General features: G+C 34.3%; 2 protein-coding genes across 3 annotated transcripts in view; both read right to left on the bottom strand.

Annotated features, from left to right (window-relative positions):
- Window positions 1-278: 278 nt before the first annotated feature.
- On the bottom strand, window positions 279-3,599 carry LOC120353895 (transmembrane protein 135-like). The gene is made up of 4 exons (XM_039439392.1): window positions 3,365-3,599; window positions 2,445-2,575; window positions 1,873-1,996; window positions 279-599 (listed from the first exon to the last, which is right to left on the bottom strand). Exons 1-4 carry the CDS (start codon window positions 3,518-3,520, stop codon window positions 279-281), a joined length of 732 nt encoding a protein of 243 aa, XP_039295326.1. The 5' UTR covers window positions 3,521-3,599.
- An 845-nt stretch (window positions 3,600-4,444) lies between these two features.
- The window catches only part of LOC111051017 (heat shock protein 70 B2), a 29,971-nt gene continuing 12,977 nt past the window's right edge, over window positions 4,445-21,438 (bottom strand). Inside the window, exons 4-7 of one of the 2 annotated variants that reach the window (XM_039442567.1) lie at window positions 14,361-14,728; window positions 11,179-11,448; window positions 10,102-10,371; window positions 4,445-6,068 (exon numbers count right to left, since the gene is read on the bottom strand). In XM_039442567.1, the coding sequence (XP_039298501.1) occupies window positions 5,772-6,068; window positions 10,102-10,371; window positions 11,179-11,448; window positions 14,361-14,728 (1,205 nt within the window). In that variant the 3' untranslated portion in view covers window positions 4,445-5,771. Of the gene's footprint in view, window positions 6,069-10,101; window positions 10,372-11,178; window positions 11,449-12,043; window positions 12,314-13,122; window positions 13,393-14,360; window positions 14,729-21,438 lie in introns of both variants that reach the window. The other variant, XM_022337426.2, reaches the window with a different exon arrangement.

Here is a 21,438-nt window from a genome sequence, read left to right as displayed (position 1 = left end):
GAGCTACCATATTCTCTTGAATTGTTTATTTTTCCTTAAAGAAATTAGAAAAGTTATGTTTTTTGGTAACGACACCTATCATTGGCTAATTTATATTATACATCTATAATTTATTTACCACAAAGGTAACTCAAAAAATAAAATTCTTGAATCACATTTGATTAGTACCACATATGCATACACGTGGATAGGGTATGATTAACGATCCTGCAAACAAAATTGATGTTTTTCCTCTCTGGTTGGTGCTTCTCAAATTTTATACTAAACAATTGGTTGATTTAGTAAATATTTAATGGTTTAACAACCATTAAAAAAGAAATAACAATTTTTGATGGGAGATCGAACAAGACTCTTTTGCAATTACTATTTGAAATGTATAAGTATGCAAAATATGATGTTTGTTTCTCTGTTTTTTCATCAATGAATTGCAAATATGAATGAGTTGCTGACCACATCAATGTACGGAGGTTGTGGTGATGTCCGGCTCTCAACACATACAGCAGACACGAACTGCATGCCATAAATCCCAAGGTTTCTGTGAGAGATGAGTTGGTAACAACACCAATCCTCTGTAGATATTTGTAGATTGCTTCTAAAGCCTGAAATTACAAAATATGAACGACCTGTTATAGAATGGCTTATAATTTATGTGAAATTTTATATTGAGATATTCCATGAATAGTGAACTGACAACTGACATAGTAACTGAATAGTAACTGACATAGGCACAGAGTTATGACATAAATTTTCAATAATTGTTATTGGTGCTTATCATCAACCAACATAATATCATAATGTAACGAGATTCTAAACTATTTTTTAAATCGTGTAAAGATTGAAACTAGCTCTTACAATATCAACTTTCTTCAGCAATATGAGTATGTGAGCTTCAATTTTCCAAGCTTGTAATCGAAAGAGAGACTTTATTGCACTCATAATAATGATCTAATATAATTTAAATCTATTGTGAGAGTTTTGTAATAATTATCTCATAAAGCTCAAAATTAGTTCAAAATAGCAGCATATGCATTACTTACATAAAAATAAAATAAAAATGGATTCATCAGTAACTTCATGTAAATGCAATCATGCAATAATACTACAATATAATAACTTTTTGTGTAGTTGAGAAGTTGATATTGTGGTAATTATTCATATTGAATGAAAAAGACTAAGAAATTGTCAAAAAACCACTGATTTCAGTGGTAAATCAGTGTTTTTTTGACAATTTCTTAGTCTTTTTCATTCAACAATATAATAACCATGCATAATATTGAAGATTTTTAATAAAATTCGGATATTTGATACCTTTATACAATATAACAATTGAAATATGAATCGCAAATTATTTTTCGATTTAATGATCACAGTATATTGAAGGCACTTCAATCAAATAAAATTTATTTCCTCCAAAAATACAACAAAAATATCAGCATTTAAAAATGATACATTATTAATTTTAAACTTAATTTCATAAACTATATTAAAATAAAACAAACCCTGAAATCAATACCACTTGATAATATAGAACTTAAAACAATGCTAGTTTTATGAATTAATAATAAGTTACTGTAATAATAATGAGAAAGGGAAAAGCTTACATAGGCAACATATTGCCTGTGCGTAAGCTAGAGTTGAGACTTTTTTAGGAAAATTTAAAAAGGAAATGAAGTTTTTAAATATTAATTGGAGGAAAAGCTAAAAATAAATAAATTAAATACTTAGAAACAAAAACAATGTAAACATTGTAAACTATATATTTATAGTACTTGAAGTGTTGTGGAAATATTTTTATTATTACCCTGTCATTAGAAAGCACAGTCAAATACAGAAATGAATTACATTAATAATTATTGAGTTTAAATTGATTACCAAGTACTGAAATGTTGTTGTTGAGAATCCCCTTCTAGAAGAATCCACCAGGAAAATTGCTATTCCTCCCAGAGAAGCTGGCAACAGGGCCAATGTGTAGTAGTTGAATCTCTGGAGACTGTTCCTGACCTCAAAAATAGTTTATTAGAGAAAATCAGTTGAAAATTGAATTTTCCATCATTTTTATGAATGTAATGAAGATGAAGTAGATGAGAGATAGTGAAGATACCAATGAGTAGGAAAAGAAAATCAATTATTAAATCATTATAAATATAGTCTATTATAAAATGAACTATTATAAAATCAATATTTTGTAAAAATGAGAATAACATACACTATTCATCAGAATAAGTACTAAAACAGTTTTACATTTACATGACCAACGATAAAAGCTCTGAGACGATTAAAATGTTATCTTTTGTGAAATAAAATACAATTATCTGTCTGAAGTAGCCAAATTCCTGGTCCAACAGTAGGTACCGTACCGTAGCCTACATTATGGTTTGTAATGACTATGACTTGGAATATGATTTTGTTATTCACATGAAATAATAATAAAAAACTGAACTCACCTGAAGAAGCACATGGAGGTTACAAAGGTGGATCCCATGCATGCACCAAATAGTGATTCACGGAAATAATGTAACAGTGTTTCTCTGATTTGTTCTATTGTGAGTTTTTTCCTCTTCATTAGATATTGAGCCTGTAATCATACTCACATATAAACCATTATCCTCACTCAAGTGAACATATAATACTGTAATAAGCTAGCCTACTATATAAAAACAAGGTATATCACAGATATGATGAGATATATAATTACAGATTTACAGCTATGTTGCAGTATAAGGATTGATAAGTGAGTCCTATACTTTTTGGGATAATATCCATCAGTCTTGATAAAATAGACTTAATTGATACAGTTTCGAAATTGAAAAACAGTTTGGAATTTTAATGGAACTCAAACTCAATAAAAATATATTCGTATAATCTTGTTCATTTCTGTATTGAATTGCTGCGAACTTGACTAAATTAAACTGAAACTTAATATGAATACGGTAACTTAGGTACTATATTGGGATTATCTTGTTCATTTCGACCAGGGAAAACACCTCAAAGATAATCAATAGGAAGTGAAACCTATCGTTTGGAAACATCACTTTCCTAGATTTTCTAAAATAAAGCAAATGTTGATTGACTGTGCAGTGTGTGCCACACCACTTTTGCTTTAGCAAAGCTCTATTCTAAATTTTATAGTGATGACAGGCTGTCGTTTGTAAGTCAAGTCCATTGAAATGCATTCTAATTATCTTAATTTATTGGGTGAACTTTTTCAGTTTCTTATTGACATAAGATTGATAATAATCATAAACGTCCACCAAAAATTTAATCTCATTCATATAAAATTTCAACTTCAAGTAAGCTATTCAATATAAAGTGATCGAATAAAAAATCATCAATTCCACTTCACATTACGCAATTTTGAACTTACCACATAAATGATAAGAAGGAATTTCGCCGATCCCTTGAAAGAAGACCACCACATATAAAGAAATCCATTTCCACAATGATCACTCCACGGATGCGCTATTTTTGAGCAATCAACATGAGAAATTTTACCAAAAAGTGGCTTACTGACTGATGCCATGACTGTTTTAAAAGACTTCTATCATAGTGACATTGTATGATACCGTATTAGAGATACGGATATTCTCGACTTTCCTGAACGTATAAACGTCTCTGGCATATCATTAGCCTTTGCTCCCGTTCTGAATTTAATTAGCCAGCTATTCCCTCTCCTAATTAGGTAAGCTAACACAGTGTGCTCATTGTAAGTGTATTACCGTATTGCAGTAGGTACTACTTGTCTCCCATATACTGTAATTCTGTCAATAAAGTAACAACAAATTAAAATTTCAATACTTTTGGTGAGAGCCGGCCGATGTTTAGATATTGCCTGTGTATTGACATCTACACAATTTCAATACCAGAATAATATTTATGAAGAAAATAACTATTATTCCCACTCTCCTTTATTGGCTCATCATTATATAGACGTGTCATATTCCTAGACTTGTTAATTGTAGCGAGTTTTGAAAACAGCGTCTTAATGCCGTCACTTGCATCCCATATGCTATTTTTTCCTGTTAGTCCAATCTCCTATCTGATTTCTGTCTATCATTTCAGAATATACCTGCTTGGTCCAAAATTCGGGTGGTCTACCTCTTTTCCTCCGACCTGCTGGGTTCCAATTTTGTACTCTCTTTGGCTATCTCTCATTTGTCATCCGTTGTGAATGCCCTATAACCATACAAGGCGCTTTTTTCTATCAGTTCTAATTTGTAATTTCTATGAGTTTTTTAATTGTAATTGTCCAAATAGATCACCGTTTCACAGTACCATAGCTACATTATGAAAAATATAGTAAACTATAATAACATTTAAAAAATTGATTAATTTTGAAAAAAATGCAGTGAATAAATTGGGTCCAGGTCGCCCAGAGCGCAACTCAGACAGTAGGTAGGCCGAGACCCGGGAAGCTTTTGTGGATATGGAAAAAAGAGAGACAAAATTCATTCTCACCCATGTAATTAAACCTCTTACACAATCACAATCATATTTTTAAATATATAGCACTGTAATAGAAGAAATAATATAATTTTTCAACTTCTGTCGTTTACATTTTCAAAAAAATAACAATATGTATTTAATTTTTGTAAGTGAAAATTCCATAATATCTTAATAATGTATAATAATTGTTTCTCAAATTCACATCACATATTATTTCAAACCAGTTTCACTTTAATTGATTGAAAATTCCCAACAGCCATGACATGACTGAGAATAACGTATCAAATCACTTATGGGAATTGACAAATCTGGATTGTTATGTAAATCATATAACAATTCATAGGATAGAGATGTCATTCTTTTGACTGTTCATTAATAAAATTTCAAATTTAAACTACAATGGAATTTTAGCTGTTCCCGTAGTAATATCATTTTTCTCTGTCCTGAAATTTTCTAAAATGAATCAATATACTTTTAAGCTTTTAGTGATTTCATTAACATAGTTATCTTATTTTTTCACCCAATTAAAAGTTTCAAGTTTGGAGAATTAATTATATTTTTGAACTAAAAAGTTAACCCGAATTGTGTGAAGTGGCCACTTATCCAGTATTCTGTAGCAATTCTAATTCCAGATGAATTCAATGATATTCATCCAGGCTTGATACTGATTATCGTAGTTCATAGACACCTTATATTAGTTGAAAATGCATACAAAATTATTCAATAATAATTTGATATTATTATAATAATATTATTTAACATTATAAATTATTGAATATAGATAAGTGGATATTCACCTTTCTTTTTAGGGCAACTAATTTTATTGAAACACAATAAAAAAATATTAGCAAGTATTCTTTATTTTATTTTAATGTGCTAAAAAGAAATAAAAGGTACTTTATAATAATATTTCAACTGTGTTTATATAGATCGTTTTTGTTCATTAAGCCCTCTATAACTCAATCATATCTAACCATCTGTGGCATAAAAATTCATTCACAACAAAATATAATGAAGCCATGAAATAGGTGTTTTGAATAAATGCAGCCTATCCAAATCAGTATCAAATTGTTAAGTAAAACAAATCAATTCAAATTCAATCCGAATTTATTGGATACAAAATCAGCATCTATTTAAATCACCTACTTCATGTAATGAATATTGAATAAATCAACATGAATGTTGCCAGTCTGGCCTGATGTCCTTCAATTAATAATTCACAAAATATTCAATTGTTATTTCATTTTTGTTGAAGCACAATTCCCTGTGATAAAAATGTGTCTAGGGGAATGTCTGTATAGCGTCTCTGACTCGTAGCAGATTGACGTTTAGTCGACTTCCTCGACAGTGGGTCCCTTGGCATTGGCGCCTGCGCCGCCGCCGGCACCCTGATGGATCTTGGTCATGATCGGCGTGCACTCCTTCTGCAGCTCCTTCAGCTTGTCCTCGAACTCGTCCTTCTCGGCCTGCGTGTTTGTCTCGAGCCAGGCGAGCACCGCCGCACACTTGTCCTGCACTTGCTTCTTCTCTGCCTCGCTCAGCTTGGCGCCCGCGTCCTCCGCCGCCTGCTTCACGCTGAACGCGTAGCCCTCCAGCTGGTTCCTTGCCGCCACGCGTTCTCTCAACTGCAAAACAAGCGACAAAAGTTTCAATTTGATCAATCAATGAGTATGTAGCATCTATTTGTAATAAGTATGGAGTATATAACAAACGTGGAACCTTCTAACAATTGTAATGTATTAAAATCGGATGGGTAAACAAAATCCCTATTTGAAAGAATTTTATAGGTCTGAAGTGGAATAATAGTCTAGCATCGCCAAATGCGATAACGTTTTAGAAGATTAGATAATATCAGGTATCACGGCTAAAATTAGAACAGCCGAATATAAATAGAAAGTTATTTGCTACTTATATAATATTATATAAAGTATTGAAAATTTGAGGTTAGGCGTAAAATATCTATTGATCGGCGACATAATGATCGATCAAGTCGCATAACGTAAAATCTAGCCAGACACCTTGGCAGAAATTTATTGTAACTAAATGGTATGCAACTAGAGGAATTAAAAAAGCACATTGCTAATTGTTATAAAGTGAGAAACAACTTATAAACCTTATAAAAATACACTGCATGTAATAAATGTACTTAAACCCCCAAATAAAAATAAATTAGAGTATTAAGGAAGTAGGAGGTTCATAGGCGCATGTATACTGTAGTGGATTTGCATGAACCAATCAAATTGTAGTAATTGATGGGCGGCAATAGTGAGCCGATTCAAATGTATTTATAAATATTTCTATAAATGATAAGATTTTGTAAATTTTTACTGTTCAGTTCATGTATTGGATATGGCCTGAGAGAGTATAAAATATTAGACCTAGGATACAAGTAATAATTTAATAGATTGGCACGAACTATTTGAACCTTTAAATGGCATAGTAGCAAATTATTTAAATTTATGTAAATTTGCAAGTCGGAAATGAAAATTGTGGAAAGAAAAGTAGAACCTGCCCCACTTGCCTGCCAGACACTACCATGGAATTTCACCAAACTTTGTAGAGCACAAGACTCTTTATTATATTGTACCGTTTAAAGACTTAAAGTTTGAATCTAATTATCATATAAGACTTTGTGATGCTGCATTAAAGCAAAAGTCATTTAAATATTTATTTAATCCCTTGGAGGAGACGACTTCAGCCACCAACAATCCAGGACTACCAGGAATTTTGGATCACCGCCAGCAACTTATGAAAATTCAGCACGTGAGTGATAAATAATCGAAATAAAATTAGGGTGCCCTCAGTGCTTCGAGTGAAATAAAAATAAAAGCTAGCTCGTCGGAAAGGTTTTAAATATTAAGAAATTAATACAAAAAAACTTGCGCAAGTCTTAAGAGGGTATAAGAAATACTTTATTGAATAGGAATGAGTCAATTTATATATCCAAAAGTACACCAATTAAAGGAATATTAAATTCTAAGCTTGTAATACTAACGTTCACTCAATCATTGATTTTATATTATAATTTGTAATAATATAATGTAGCTCTGGTTCATTGGATAAATTGATTTATCTATTTCCATCAGGTGCCGAATCTTACACCCTGAGAAATATATATATTTATTATTGAGAAATTTACTGGAAATTATAGAAATTAATATATTTATAATTATTGATTTGTCAATTCATCATTCTCTGATTTATGAAATAATATATAAAGTGAGATTACCTAAATCGACAAGCAACAGCAAGTCGATACCAAAGCTGCATGCAAATAAATGCATATTATCAATGAATTGAAAAGCACAACATGGTAAAGTTTCGTGCTATTGAGCTGAAGAATAGTGTACTGATCTGTGATATTTTATCTTGATATATTTATTCTTGTTTTTATTGTATATTTTGTTGCTCTATATATTTTCTATATTGATCTGACTTTAAAATTATTCGTTCAATATATGTATCAATTTTTTTACGGTGTACCATTCATTTTACTCCCCAATACCATAGAGTACAAATCTCATATATATATTTGTTAATTATCAGTATTAAATTATTGCAAGAGCTCCTGAATGAGCATATTAAGATTTTAGCGAAATTGTATCCCAGAAAACCACGACCAGATTTTATAGAATTTAATTCTCATGCTCTACCGATTGCAGCCAAGCAGAGGCAAAGCGTTATTCATTAAAAAATAGCGTCAGAAATATAACAAAATATTACAATTTAAAGCTATACGTTTATTCTTGATCAATTATATTATCTATGGATGAGTAAACCGTGTATCAATTTGGATATGATATTATAGATGATAACGAGGAAATATCAAATTAATAATAAAATTACCATTATTCAACTTCACTCAGTCAACTATCAATCAGTCGAGAGATAATAGTACCATATTCATTATTGATTACTAGCAGGTAACCCATGCTCCGCAAGGGTCTAATTAAAACTTGACCTACTGAAATCTTGAAGAATCTAAAATAGGCCTATAACCATCCTCGGTATATTAAAAATCTATATGCAAATTTTCAAGATAATCAGTCGAATAGTTCAGACGTGATAGTGCATCATCATTCATGTATTTCCTATCTGGTATGTGTATAAGCCAATTCTTCACATTACTATATAATAGATAACTGAAGAAGACATAATACTTGAAAACCTAACAGTATCATATTGATTTTTTCAATACATCAATTTTAGTATTGATTAGATCCTATTCAATTTGAATAAGGCAGCCTTTTGTTTCCCCAATTCCAAAACAAAATACCTTCAATATTTGTTTCACTCCGAATTTGTGTCTGATCGTACATTATAATTGAAGAATATAAATTATTACTAATTTTATTGTGATCTATTCATGTTTTTCTTATGAATTCCAATGATACAGCGTGAAACCTGTGCCTATTTCATTTGTACTGGTTGCAAAATTTCACATTAAATAATTATGCGATGAAATCCAAGTTCAATCATAATGAAAACAACTTCCTTCAAAAAATAATTTGAAATAATACGTTTCGAGGGAAAAAATCAAGAACAAAAAAATTGGAAGAATCGGGATTCGATTCGATCCGAGAAACATTCGCTCCAAAGTCGAGTACTCTACCGCTAAACCAAGACTCCGCTCAAAATTAAATGTCTTAACAACGTTATAACCTCCTTATAAACAAACAAATTTTACAACAATGGAACAATGTATGCCGTATGAAACTTCATGTCTGAAATTTGGGCTTCGAGGTGCACGAGATTGATATTTTTAGAATCTATGTGCAAAATTTGGACATCTAAATCATTCCCGTTTTTCCGGTATGCAATCCACAAATTGACATGTTTTGATGCGAATAAACACAACCCTACTCTCTCTTATTATATAGATGGAGGTTGTATGGACTGGCAAGGTTGAAATAACAAATAAAAATAGAAGCTTCAAGTTGTAGGCTATGAGAGATTGATATAGGCTATTTATTAATCATAACTTATTCCGATACACTTGGATCATTATGAAATATATTGATGGGATATTAATGGTATTGGTGTTGATTTGGAGTTGTTCTCTGCCGTGATAAGCAGAGAAGAGAGTTTCTTTAAAGTTATCATTGAGAACCTAAATATGTTTGATTAGTGCAAACAAATATAAGATTCTATTCCGATCCTCTTTGGTGCAGGACTTTACTATGGAGATAACTCCCAGTTGATGAGATGACAATTGTTTGTCATGTGGAACCTCGTTTAATAGTGAGGTGTCTTAACAAAACCATACAACCCTTTCTATGCAAAGTCAAATGCACGTTAAGGGAAAATGAAAGAAAAGTATTTTAGTGGTAGGTTTATTATCGGAGGTGTTCCTTAACCCTACATCTCACCCTCATCTGAACAAACCCTTCATTAGCACTAATACAGACAAGCATGTTGTGCCTAATAATTTTACGATCCACTAAAAAATCGACTGTTAGAATTAATAAAATCCATTAATGCCAATTCTTAAATAATTGTGTAGTTTGTTAACTATCGTTCAATCTATATGTTGAAAATTGAAAGTTGTTTTTCTCCTAAAGTGACCTGCGCTCTATTCGATAAGGCAATACAAAAAGGTAGTTTTGTTTGGATGGGCTTATCTTCCAATATAGGAATCCAATATTTCTATTTTCTCACCTTGTCATCTTCTGCCTTGTATTTATCGGCTTCCTTGAGCATTCTGTCGATTTCCTCCTTGGACAGTCGACCCTTGTCGTTTTGGATGGTGATTTTCTCGGATTTGCCGGTGCTGCTGTCCTTGGCCGACACGTTGAGGATGCCGTTGGCGTCGAGGTCGAATGTGACTTCTATCTTGGGGATGCCGCGTGGCGCCGGCGGAATGCCTGTCAGGTTGAATGTGCCCAGCAGGTTGTTGTCTTTGGTCATCGCCCGTTCGCCCTCGAACACCTAAGCACAAATCCACCAATATTCAACTCTGTATTTCACCGTGATTCTACAAAGTTGAATGAAAGTATTTAAAGTTATCATGAAGTATAATATGATTACAAAAAATTAATATGAAGAATACTACCTGTTCTCTCCCTAGATTCAGAAAATGTTGCAGGTCAGACAACCGTTTTCTGAACTCAACACAAAATAAAGAAAAATAGCCCCTTAAGCCAGTTACACAAACATCGATTTTGGACGTTCGGTTTTTTGTCGTCCATATGAATTCTACAAGATTTAACGGAACTTGACAAATATCATCATCCGTTTAATCTGATGTAATTTATAGGGACGGCAAAAAATCGTACGTCCAAAAATCGATGTGTGTGTTACTGGCTTTACACAGTGCCGTTTTACATTAAAAGTCTGCGAGAGTAGAATATCTATAATTTTTCATCATCATGATCACGAAGTTATAGTACTATAGTGGAGGCGAGTTACAATCAGTGTATTTATTATTAGGTAAAATGAAATTGAAAAAAAATAATGCGGTTTCAAAAAAATATGTATGAATGGTCACTGAAACCTTGGGTTTCATTTTTTTGTAAATATAATACTGTGGTTAGATGTTTTAAAAACTTTAACTGAACCTGATAATAATCACCTACAAATAAGCTATTCAAGCATATTTTTCGAACCTGAATAGTAACAGCCGACTGGTTGTCGGAGTGATTAGATGTTTTATCATACTGTGATTATTTTTTTTTAATGTTATCTAAACCTGATTATAATCATCTACAAAAAATTATTGAAGCATATTTTTCGAACCTGAATAGTGACAGCCGACTGGTTGTCGGAGTAGGTGGTGAAGGTCTGCTGCTGCTTGCAGGGAATCCTGGAGTTGCGCTCGACCAGCTTGGTCATGACGCCACCGGCCGTCTCTATGCCGAGCGAGAGTGGAGCGACGTCAACCAAGAGCACATCCTGGATGGCTGAGCTAGTATCACCGCTCAAAATGGCCGCCTGCACCGCCGCGCCGTAAGCCACCGCCTCGTCCGGGTTGATCGACAGGTTCAGCGCCTTGCCGCAGAAAAAGTCCTGCAATATCAACATAACAATATATCTTGATTGAATAACCTGGAGCTTTCAATTTATATCAATCTCTGAATTAAATAGGTAGTGATTCAGCGCCTTGCCGCAGAAGAAGCACTGCAACTCCTTTATATCTTAACATTGATTATTTATTGTTGAATTGATTTATTTGTTGTGAGAAATCCATATTATCTGAATCTGAAAGGGTCCACCATACATGTCGAGGTTGGCCTCCAGTCTGATCTCAAGTTTTTTGTCTCATGTTTTTATTTAGCACAATCATTATCTTAATTATATAATTTTTAATTGTTTATTTTGTAACATGATTGTAGTCTTATTATTTTATTTATATTGAATAAAGGCATTTTCTATCTATCTATCTATCTATCTATCTATCTATCTATCTAATAAAATCCATTAATGCCAATTCTTAAATAATTGTGTAGTTTGTTAACTATTGTTCAATATATATGTTGAAAATTGAAAGTTGTTTTTCTCCTAAAGTGACCTGCGCTCTATTCGATAAGGCAATACAAAAAGGTAGTTTTGTTTGGATGGGATTATATTCCAATATAGGAATCCAATATTTCTATTTTCTCACCTTGTCATCTTCTGCCTTGTATTTATCGGCTTCCTTGAGCATTCTGTCGATTTCCTCCTTGGACAGTCGACCCTTGTCGTTTTGGATGGTGATTTTCTCGGATTTGCCGGTGCTGCTGTCCTTGGCCGACACGTTGAGGATGCCGTTGGCGTCGAGGTCGAATGTGACTTCTATCTTGGGGATGCCGCGTGGCGCCGGCGGAATGCCTGTCAGGTTGAATGTGCCCAGCAGGTTGTTGTCTTTGGTCATCGCCCGTTCGCCCTCGAACACCTAAGCACAAATCCACCAATATTCAACTCTGTATTTCACCGTGATTCTACAAAGTTGAATGAAAGTATTTAAAATTATCATGAAGTATAATATGATTACAAAAAATTAATATGAAGAATACTACCTGTTCTCTCCCTAGATTCAGAAAATGTTGCAGGTCAGACAACCGTTTTCTGAACTCAACACAAAATAAAGAAAAATAGCCCCTTAAGCCAGTTACACAAACATCGATTTTGGACGTTCGGATTTTTGTCGTCCATATGAATTCTACAAGATTTAACGGAACTTGACAAATATCATCATCCGTTTAATCTGATGTAATTTATAGGGACGGCAAAAAATCGTACGTCCAAAAATCGATGTGTGTGTTACTGGCTTTACACAGTGCCGTTTTACATTAAAAGTCTGCGAGAGTAGAATATCTATAATTTTTCATCATCATGATCACGAAGTTATAGTACTATAGTGGAGGCGAGTTACAATCAGTGTATTTATTATTAGGTAAAATGAAATTGAAAAAAATAATGCGGTTTCAAAAAAATATGTATGAATGGTCACTGAAACCTTGGGTTTCATTTTTTTGTAAATATAATACTGTGGTTAGATGTTTTAAAAACTTTAACTGAACCTGATAATAATCACCTACGAATAAGCTATTCAAGCATATCTCTCGAACCTGAATAGTGACAGCCGACTGGTTGTCGGTGTGATTAGATGTTTTATCATACTGTGATTAGATGTTTTAAAAACGTTATCTAAACCTGATAATAATCACCTACAAATAAGCTATTCAAGCATATTTCTCGAACCTGAATAGTGACAGCCGACTGGTTGTCGGAGTAGGTGGTGAAGGTCTGCTGCTGCTTGCAGGGAATCCTGGAGTTGCGCTCGACCAGCTTGGTCATGACGCCACCGGCCGTCTCTATGCCGAGCGAGAGTGGAGCGACGTCAACCAAGAGCACATCCTGGATGGCCGAGCTGGTGTCGCCGCTCAAAATGGCCGCCTGCACTGCCGCGCCGTAAGCCACCGCCTCGTCTGGGTTGATCGACAGGTTCAGCGCCTTGCCGCAGAAAAAGTCCTGCAATATCAACATAACAATATATCTTGATTGAATAACCTGGAGCTTTCAATTTATATCAATCTCTGAATTAAATAGGTAGTGATTCAGCGCCTTGCCGCAGAAGAAGCACTGCAACTCCTTTATATCTTAACATTGATTATTTATTGTTGAATTGATTTATTTGTTGTGAGAAATCCATATTATCTGAATCTGAAAGGGTCCACCATACACGTCGAGGTTGGCCTCCAGTCTGATCTCAAGTCGGATATCTGACGTGTGGACCAAACAAACTATGAGGCAGACGCAGAAAATTAGCCCAAAATAAACTATATAGTTCCATATTTTCGGTTCTAGATTAGGTTCCAGTCTGATTGGAGGCCAGAAATATGAAATGATGTGATAGTATTTATGTGCTATTTCTATGCTGGTCTCATGGCATGGTCCACACACAAAAGATTGGCCTTCAGTCCAGCTGTCAGATCAGACTAGAGGCCGAACTCTATGTATGGAGGACCCTCTGAGATACAGATTATGTGGATTTCTCACAAATAAACCAATTTGACAATAAATTTATTAGTTTAATGTTGAGAGAAATGATTTTAATGCTTCTTCGGGTTCCAGAAAACTTTTTCATTGTGTTTTTAAATACTTTTATACATTTCACTATTCCATCTATCACAGGCTTGATCAAATTAATGAATATCAGACTGAACCCCAGAACGACTAGAACGGCTCAAGGCCAAAAATATGTAACTAGATAGGCTACATACTTTTACACTTCGATTTTTGGACGTACTATTTTTGCCGTCCTTATGAATCTATTAAATTGAACAGATGATGTCAAATAGATTATGTTTGTCAAGTTTCGTCCAATCTAATAGAATTCATAAGTACGGTAAAAATCGATGAATGTGTAACTGGCTTATTTTTCTTAACGGGGCTATTTTTCTTTATTATGTGTTGAGTTGTGAAAACGTTTGTCTGACCTGCAACATCTTCTGAATCTTGGGTATGCGCGTCGACCCGCCAACGAGCACGACATCATGAATGGCGCCTTTGTCGAGTTTGGCGTCGGTGAGCGCGCGTTCGACGGGCGCCAGCGTCGACCGGAACATGTCCATGCACATCTCCTCGAATCGTGCGCGGGTGATCTTCGCATAGAAGTCGATTCCGTCGTGCAGCGCGTCTATCTCCAGGCTGGCTTCAGTACTCGACGAAAGAGTGCGCTTCGCTCGCTCGCACGCTGTGCGCAGTCGGCGCAGTGCTCGCACGTTTCTCGTCAGGTCCTTCTTGTTCTTGCGCTGGAACTCGTCGGCGAAATGCTTCACCAGCCTGTTGTCGAAGTCTTCGCCTCCTGTAATAAAAAAATACACATATAGTTATCAATAGTTGACTGACAGAGTATGAAACATTGACAATAACTTTCTAATCAGATTACATTGATAACATCAGCAATAAGTTGATTTGGTATGATAAGTATTCTCCAAAAATACATTGTTTGAATTGTTCTTATCTCTGTACCAGAATCTATACATCTTAGCAGTATTTTTTCCACATCCATTTCTTCACAAAATTTTCTTTCCATCTCTCAGGAATATTGAGGAGATCAATGTTTTCAGTTCTCATGTTCTTATTGAGTTAGTATAGTTCTTTAGTACAATATTAAAAAAACCTCCGCCTTGGAGGGATAAGCGGAGCCAAGGGATGGCGGGAGATGAAGAACCAGTTCAGCCAATTAAATAAATAAATAAAAATAAAATAAATAAATGTTTATTTCCCCAAAAAAAACTAAAACTACAACATCAATTACACAAAATATTAGATAAATTACAATATTACATACAATAGTTAGTTACAAAAATTCTTATAATGTGTCCTCTACTTGTTTAGTTTTTTCTGTGTGGAAATTGACCTACTCCACTATGGCGTACCATGTTCTAGAGTAGGTATTGTTGTTTTTTTGTGCGTATTATTAATTAGTTAGTGTTTAGTAAGTCATTAGGTGGTTAGTTGTTGTTTGAAATAATGTTTTCTATGTTCTGTCTTCCTTTGCTCATCAACCAATTGTGTACTATTGTTTTGAACTTTCTAGGATGATTAATCTGTTTAAAGTTTGCAGGAAGTAGATTATATAATTTTGGTGCTAAATGATTGAAATGTCTCTGGTATAGTGCCTTCCTTGCAACACTAGTGATGAGAAGATTCCTGTATCTGGTGTTGTGGTTGTGGTTTCTGGTTTGAAATGTTGTTGGGTTCTTGTGTAATCTGCATAGTATCTCCTTGGAGTAAAGCTGTCTTGGATCCATCACGTCAAACTCATTGAATAGCTGGTCTGATGAATAGCGTGGAGGCTTCTGGTTGATGACCCTCATGATCAGCTTCTGTACCCTGAGGAGCGGTTCGATGTGCAAGAAGCTTGCACCTCCCCATCCCACAATCCCATACAGCATGAGGGACTGAGCTAGAGAGAAGTAGATAACTCTTAGACATCCCTTGTCGACCAGTGTCCTCAGAATCCTGAATCTGCAGATAGTCTTCCTCAGTCTCCCGCATAATTCATTGAGATGATGATCCCAGCGCAGAAAAGAGTCCATTGTAACTCCCAGGTATTTCTGTGACTGTTTCCTGCGAACTGTATATGAAGTGTTATTCCGTTGATTCTTGATTACTATCTCATCTCCTGTTGGCTGTCCATGTTGAGTCGCCGAAAAGGTCAGAAAGAAGGTTTTCTCGTGGTTCAATGTTAGCAGATTTTCACTCAACCAGCGAGACACCCTCTGAAGTCCAGTCTCGGCTTCTCTCCAGGTCATCTCCCAGGTCGGTTCAGAGAACAGTAGAACAGTATCATCTGCAAAGGTGGTGATTGATCCATTATTTCCATGTTGCATAATGGGTTTATGTAGAGAAGAAAAAGAATTGGTCCTAGTACTGTTCCTTGTGGCACTCCAAACTTTACAGTCAGCTTGTTGCTTATACATCCATTGACTCTGACACATTGTGTTCGGTTTGATAGGTAGCTCTTGAAAAGATTCCATGCGACTCCTCTTATTCCATAGTTATCAAGCCTTGAAAGAAGAATGTCATGTGACACCGTATCAAAAGCCTTCTTTAAATCTAAGAATACTGCCAATGGTTTCTCTTCAGTGTTTATTTTATCGGCAATCTGAGTGGTCACATAGTGGATAGCATCATTTGTACTGCGACTAGATCTAAAACCATATTGGTTTGGCGATAGAAGATTATTTTTTTCAAGAAAGCTGATCAGTCTTGTTTTGATACTCTTTTCAAAAATTTTTGATAATGTACTTAGTAATGATATGCGTCTGTAGCAATTCATATCTTTCTTATCTCCTGTTTTGAAGATTGGACAAATGACAGCTTCCTTAAGACACTGTGGAAAAACACCTTCCTCAAAAATTCTGTTTGCAATATGTGTTAAAGGCTTGGCAAGTATCGTATTATTCTGTTTGAAAAAATCTGGTTTTAAATTATCGAGTCCAGGTGCACTATTATCTTTAAGACTATTAATGATTTTTATCATTTCGTCCTCACTGACAGGTGTAAAGAATAATGACCGGCAGACTATCTGATCAGCTGCCGCATGCTCATCTGCGCCATTACAATCGCTATTTAGAATGTCCTGGGCCAGTTTTGATCCAATACTAATAAAAAATTCATTGAAAGAATTTGCCATATCTTTATCATCATCTCCCAATTTCAATTCTCTCCCTTCCAAGCTGATTTGGTGGATTTGTGTTCTTGGCCGTTGCACTTCGGTTATTTCTCTTATTACTTCCCATGTTTGCTTGGAGTTGCTGGAAGTTTCAAATCGCCTTGAAAAGTATTGTTTCTTAGCATTTTCTATTACAGTTGTTAGTAGATTTCTGTACCTTCTATAATACTCTCTAAGCTGTAGATTCGCTGTATTATTCTTGCTTTGTCTGTGTAATTTATCTCTCTTCCTTATTGATGTAATTAATCCATTTGTAATCCAAGGCTTAATTTTTCTTTTTGTGTGCGATACTCTATTAATAACTTTACATTCTTCTGTGTATTTCTTCAGTATTTCTATCATTTTCTTCAAAGCACTATCAGCGCATTCCTGCAGGTACACGGAATTCCAGGTCTCATTTGTTAGTGCTAATGAAAGTTTATTATAATCAATACTTTCATAGTAGGGTTTTCTTCTGTTGTGATTGTGTTCCACCACATCATATTTAATTCCCAGAATAGTTATAAAATGATCTGTAATAGAATTTTGGAAAACTATTGGTATTATATCTTTTTTAAAGTTTATCAGAATATGATCTATACATGAAGCGCTATTATTTCCAATACGAGTTGCCTGCTTTATACAATGTAGGAATCCATATTCACTGAGTAGATTATCATAGTCTTCCAGTTGCCTGTGCTGATTTGGTTCTTTTGTGTTGATGTTCAAATCTCCTAGAACGATGTGAAAATACTTTCCATTATCATTCAAAATCTGCCTCAGATCAATGAGAAATTCTGTTAAGTCCAAGTGTGATGGAGATCTATATAACGCTGTTATAACAAAAGTATCTTTCCCAATTTTTAAATGCATAATCAAACAGTTGGCTTGCCTAACTGCAATTTCTTTTATTTCGACAAAATAGTCGGATTTGACATAAATTATTACTCCATCATTCTGTAGGATATTGTTTTCTGTTTTGTAGCAGGTATAATTATTAATTGATTTCAAGGAAACACCACCAGCAATCCAGCATTCCGTTAAGACTATCACGTCGAAATCCACGTTCAGGTCTTCCAGTTGAATAAGAAATTCTTCAAAATTTTTATTGTAGCTTCTGATGTTGAAATTGATGATTTTCAAGTTGAAAGGTTGGATTGTATTGTTGACATCTTGTGAATTTGGAATCGAAAAGTCCTCAATGTCTAATAAATCCAAATCCTCCATCAAATCAGCCATTTTTGTTTTTGTGTTTATAATTATTTGTGTGCCAATTGTAGATATCCTTGTCCTCAACTGATTGTATTTTTTGAGTTAATGACAGCATGAGATCTTGCTCCCCAACTGTTAAATATCTGAATGAGTTGGTATGCCTACTAAGTGCTACTATTATGTGCTGGATGCTATTGTAAATCTTGAGTGGTTTAGTATTCTTCCTCACCAGGATAACATCTCTAAACGTTAAACCCTGAGCTTCATGTATAGTTAGTATTGTTAATGAGCCAGCGGGAGCCTTGTTTTTAACAGCTTCCAGTACCATTTGTTTTTCTGATTGCGTGAATGTGAGGATTAAAGTTTGTGGTTGTAGGTTGTGAGGTTCTCCGTTAGTTATTGTTGGTTCAATTGATCGAATAATTTTATTTGTAGTGCAGATATCATTATAGTAGTTAGACAACAGACAGCACACATCCATTGGACACCTGTTGGTTACTGATTGGTAAGAATCCGGATCCGCGAAAACAGAAATATTTTTCCAGACTGCTGGTAAACCACTTCTCTCGATGTGAGATATTTGTTTTGAGTCTCCAACCAGTACTATCTCGTCTGCGCCTGTCAGCTCAGAGACGAATCCCACGAAGCCGGCGTGCATAAGGACAGCTTCATCGATGAATACGCGCTTATATTTTTTGTGGCAGCCATTAATTAGAAACGACGTCACGGTTCTGTAATTTGAATTGATGATTGAGTTGAATTCATTTCCGTGTTTCTCCTGTATAGTTGATCTTATTCCTTTGATTGCGGCTCTTGTTTGAGTTAGTATGAGGTCTTCCATTGGTCGATGTTTATCAACAATTAGATGTGTTTTTCCGCTCCCTGGAACTCCATCAATCCATCTGATTCTTGGTATCTTGCATCGAGATATATCAATTTTCGAAACAGCATCCAACAGTTCCTCATTAAGCATCACTTGAGTGTCTCGACTAACCATAATATATTTTTCATTGGTTCTAAATCTGCGAGAACTGTTGTCAAATGATATGTAAGCTCCGCCTCCCTCCATACTGAATCCCATTCTATATTTTGAAGTAGTTGGTAGAAGGAACATTTTTAATTCATTATCGTAAACATTCATACTCCTCAATTCAATTTCTCTGAAGACCGACGATGAAGCATGAAGATTTTCGGTTCGAAGTGTTGAAAGAGCTTCTTTGAAAATATCTGCGTTTATTTTATCATATTGCTGTAAAAGATTTTTCAATTCAATCATGCAATTTAGAAAGTTATGGTGCTTGCTATCTTCTGGTAGATAACCTCTTGGGCATACTTTTTCTTCTGGCCGATCTGGTTCTGGAATATTGAGAAAATTCATGCTGTTAGTGCCCCTATGATAAAATATATATTTCAAATGATTAGTTGATAAGATAAAACTGAGTAAATCAATTGAGGATAAATCTGCTAGCTGGCTGAATTCATCTATGCCTACGACAAGTGGATAATTCATTGATGCCCATTCATTTATTTCCAATAGCACTTTTTTTTTTTTAAATTAAATTGATGGATAGAGTCATAGGAAGAAGCGAGTTTGCCAAGTTGTAAAATAAGTTCATTCAATGCAGAGATTTCAGAAAGGTAACATCATGAGGTGTTGAACACTCACCAAAGACTGCAGAACTCTGTCCGCTTCAACACGGCAATATCGTGTTTGGGATAATATAATTTGTATGCTTCTTATGATGATAACTTTTCTATATATTATATTAGGAAAATATAAAAAATAACAAGATCAGTAAGTGAAAACAACGTGATAATAATACTTGCATAGACAGTAACAATGTTCTGTAACTTCCGATTATTACGTAGATATGGGAGTCTCAGTTCATGAGAAAGAAAAATGAATGGTCGTTAGTATTAGTGACTGGTTTAAAAAAAAAATATTCAAAAGTGAAGTGAACCAAGTCACTCAAAATAAGATAGTAATAACATGAAAAGCAATAGCATGAAACTAATATATTATTAGAGAATCAATAGACCTATGGCACAACGATACTCTCAACATGAGATCAACTTCAGCGCTGGAAATAAGTTGATATCTGTCAGTCTATATTGGAGAAAATACAATCTATTTCTGTATCGAATTATCTATCAACAAATCTGAAAATTTATCGAATCCATACAATAATTAAATTTGTTAGAGTGATGGATTGGATGAACGAAGCTCTTGGAGGAGTTGGAGGGATAGCATGTTTTGCTGGAGAGCGTACTAAGATCGAGTATCGTAATTTTTTCAGAAGTAGGCAGTGATTTTCACGATTCTCAAGCTTTTCCGATACTGACTTGGAAATAAATTTTCGAATTAAATTATCTACTATAGGCCTAATTTCATTCAACATGACTAAAACCCTAAGTATTTGGGCATTAGTGAATGCGTATGAAATCAAGAATATTTTGCCATTTCTAATGATTTCTTCCTGGGCCAAAATAAATTGAATATGATAAACCGATCAAGCAAAAGATAAATCGCATAAAAGCGTTGGATAGAAAAGTTTTGAAAACGTTAGAAGCAATGTCTTACAACGTTTTCGATGTATTCATTTAACAATCACATCCCACTATGATAGATTACATACCGTACGTATTTAAGCGTTACTTCGTACAAGTACCTGTATATTAGTTTCATTTGATATTGGGAATAAAATTTGAATATTGTAAATCCTAATAAAAATCCAATTGAAATTCCTTCCGTCAAGGGTGAGCTTGTAGAATCCTCTTCAGTTAATATTAGTCGTTAAACTTCAATTGTTATAATCCCTTTTACCGATACAAATACACTAGGATTTGGATTTGAATTTCCTTGAAATGTGTAATTTCTCATTTCAAAAACCATTCCTTTGAATTAGATCATATTGCTTTAAACCAGTTCCATCTTTTGGCAAGTGATGATCTCGTAACTTTAAAACACATTTGAAGTGTTAATGTCCTATTAATGTCAGCCACTCTGGTAGATACAATAATATATACTTACTACTGCCATCTTGTTATAAATTGGCATACGTTGGTGTTTTCTCTCAAACTTTTAATTTTAATCCTTCAGACCCAAAAATAGATCACACATATGAATCTATTCACGCAAA

Source organism: Nilaparvata lugens, chromosome 1, assembly GCF_014356525.2.
Source record: "Nilaparvata lugens isolate BPH chromosome 1, ASM1435652v1, whole genome shotgun sequence".
Lineage (NCBI taxonomy): Eukaryota > Metazoa > Arthropoda > Insecta > Hemiptera > Delphacidae > Nilaparvata > Nilaparvata lugens.
Note: the sequence above shows the minus strand (reverse complement) of the source record. Positions and strands in the feature narration are given on the sequence as shown.

Excerpts from the sequence above, each read along its gene's own strand:
- LOC120353895 (XM_039439392.1), bottom strand. The coding sequence starts at position 3,520 with ATGGCATCAGTCAGTAAGCCACTTTTTGGTAAAATTTCTCATGTTGAT. Across the intron at positions 1,997-2,444 it reads ACCTCCATGTGCTTCTTCAG|GAACAGTCTCCAGAGATTCA; the intron begins GTGAGTTCAGTT and ends TTTTGAGGTCAG. Across the intron at positions 600-1,872 it reads CAACAACATTTCAGTACTTG|GCTTTAGAAGCAATCTACAA; the intron begins GTAATCAATTTA and ends TTGTAATTTCAG.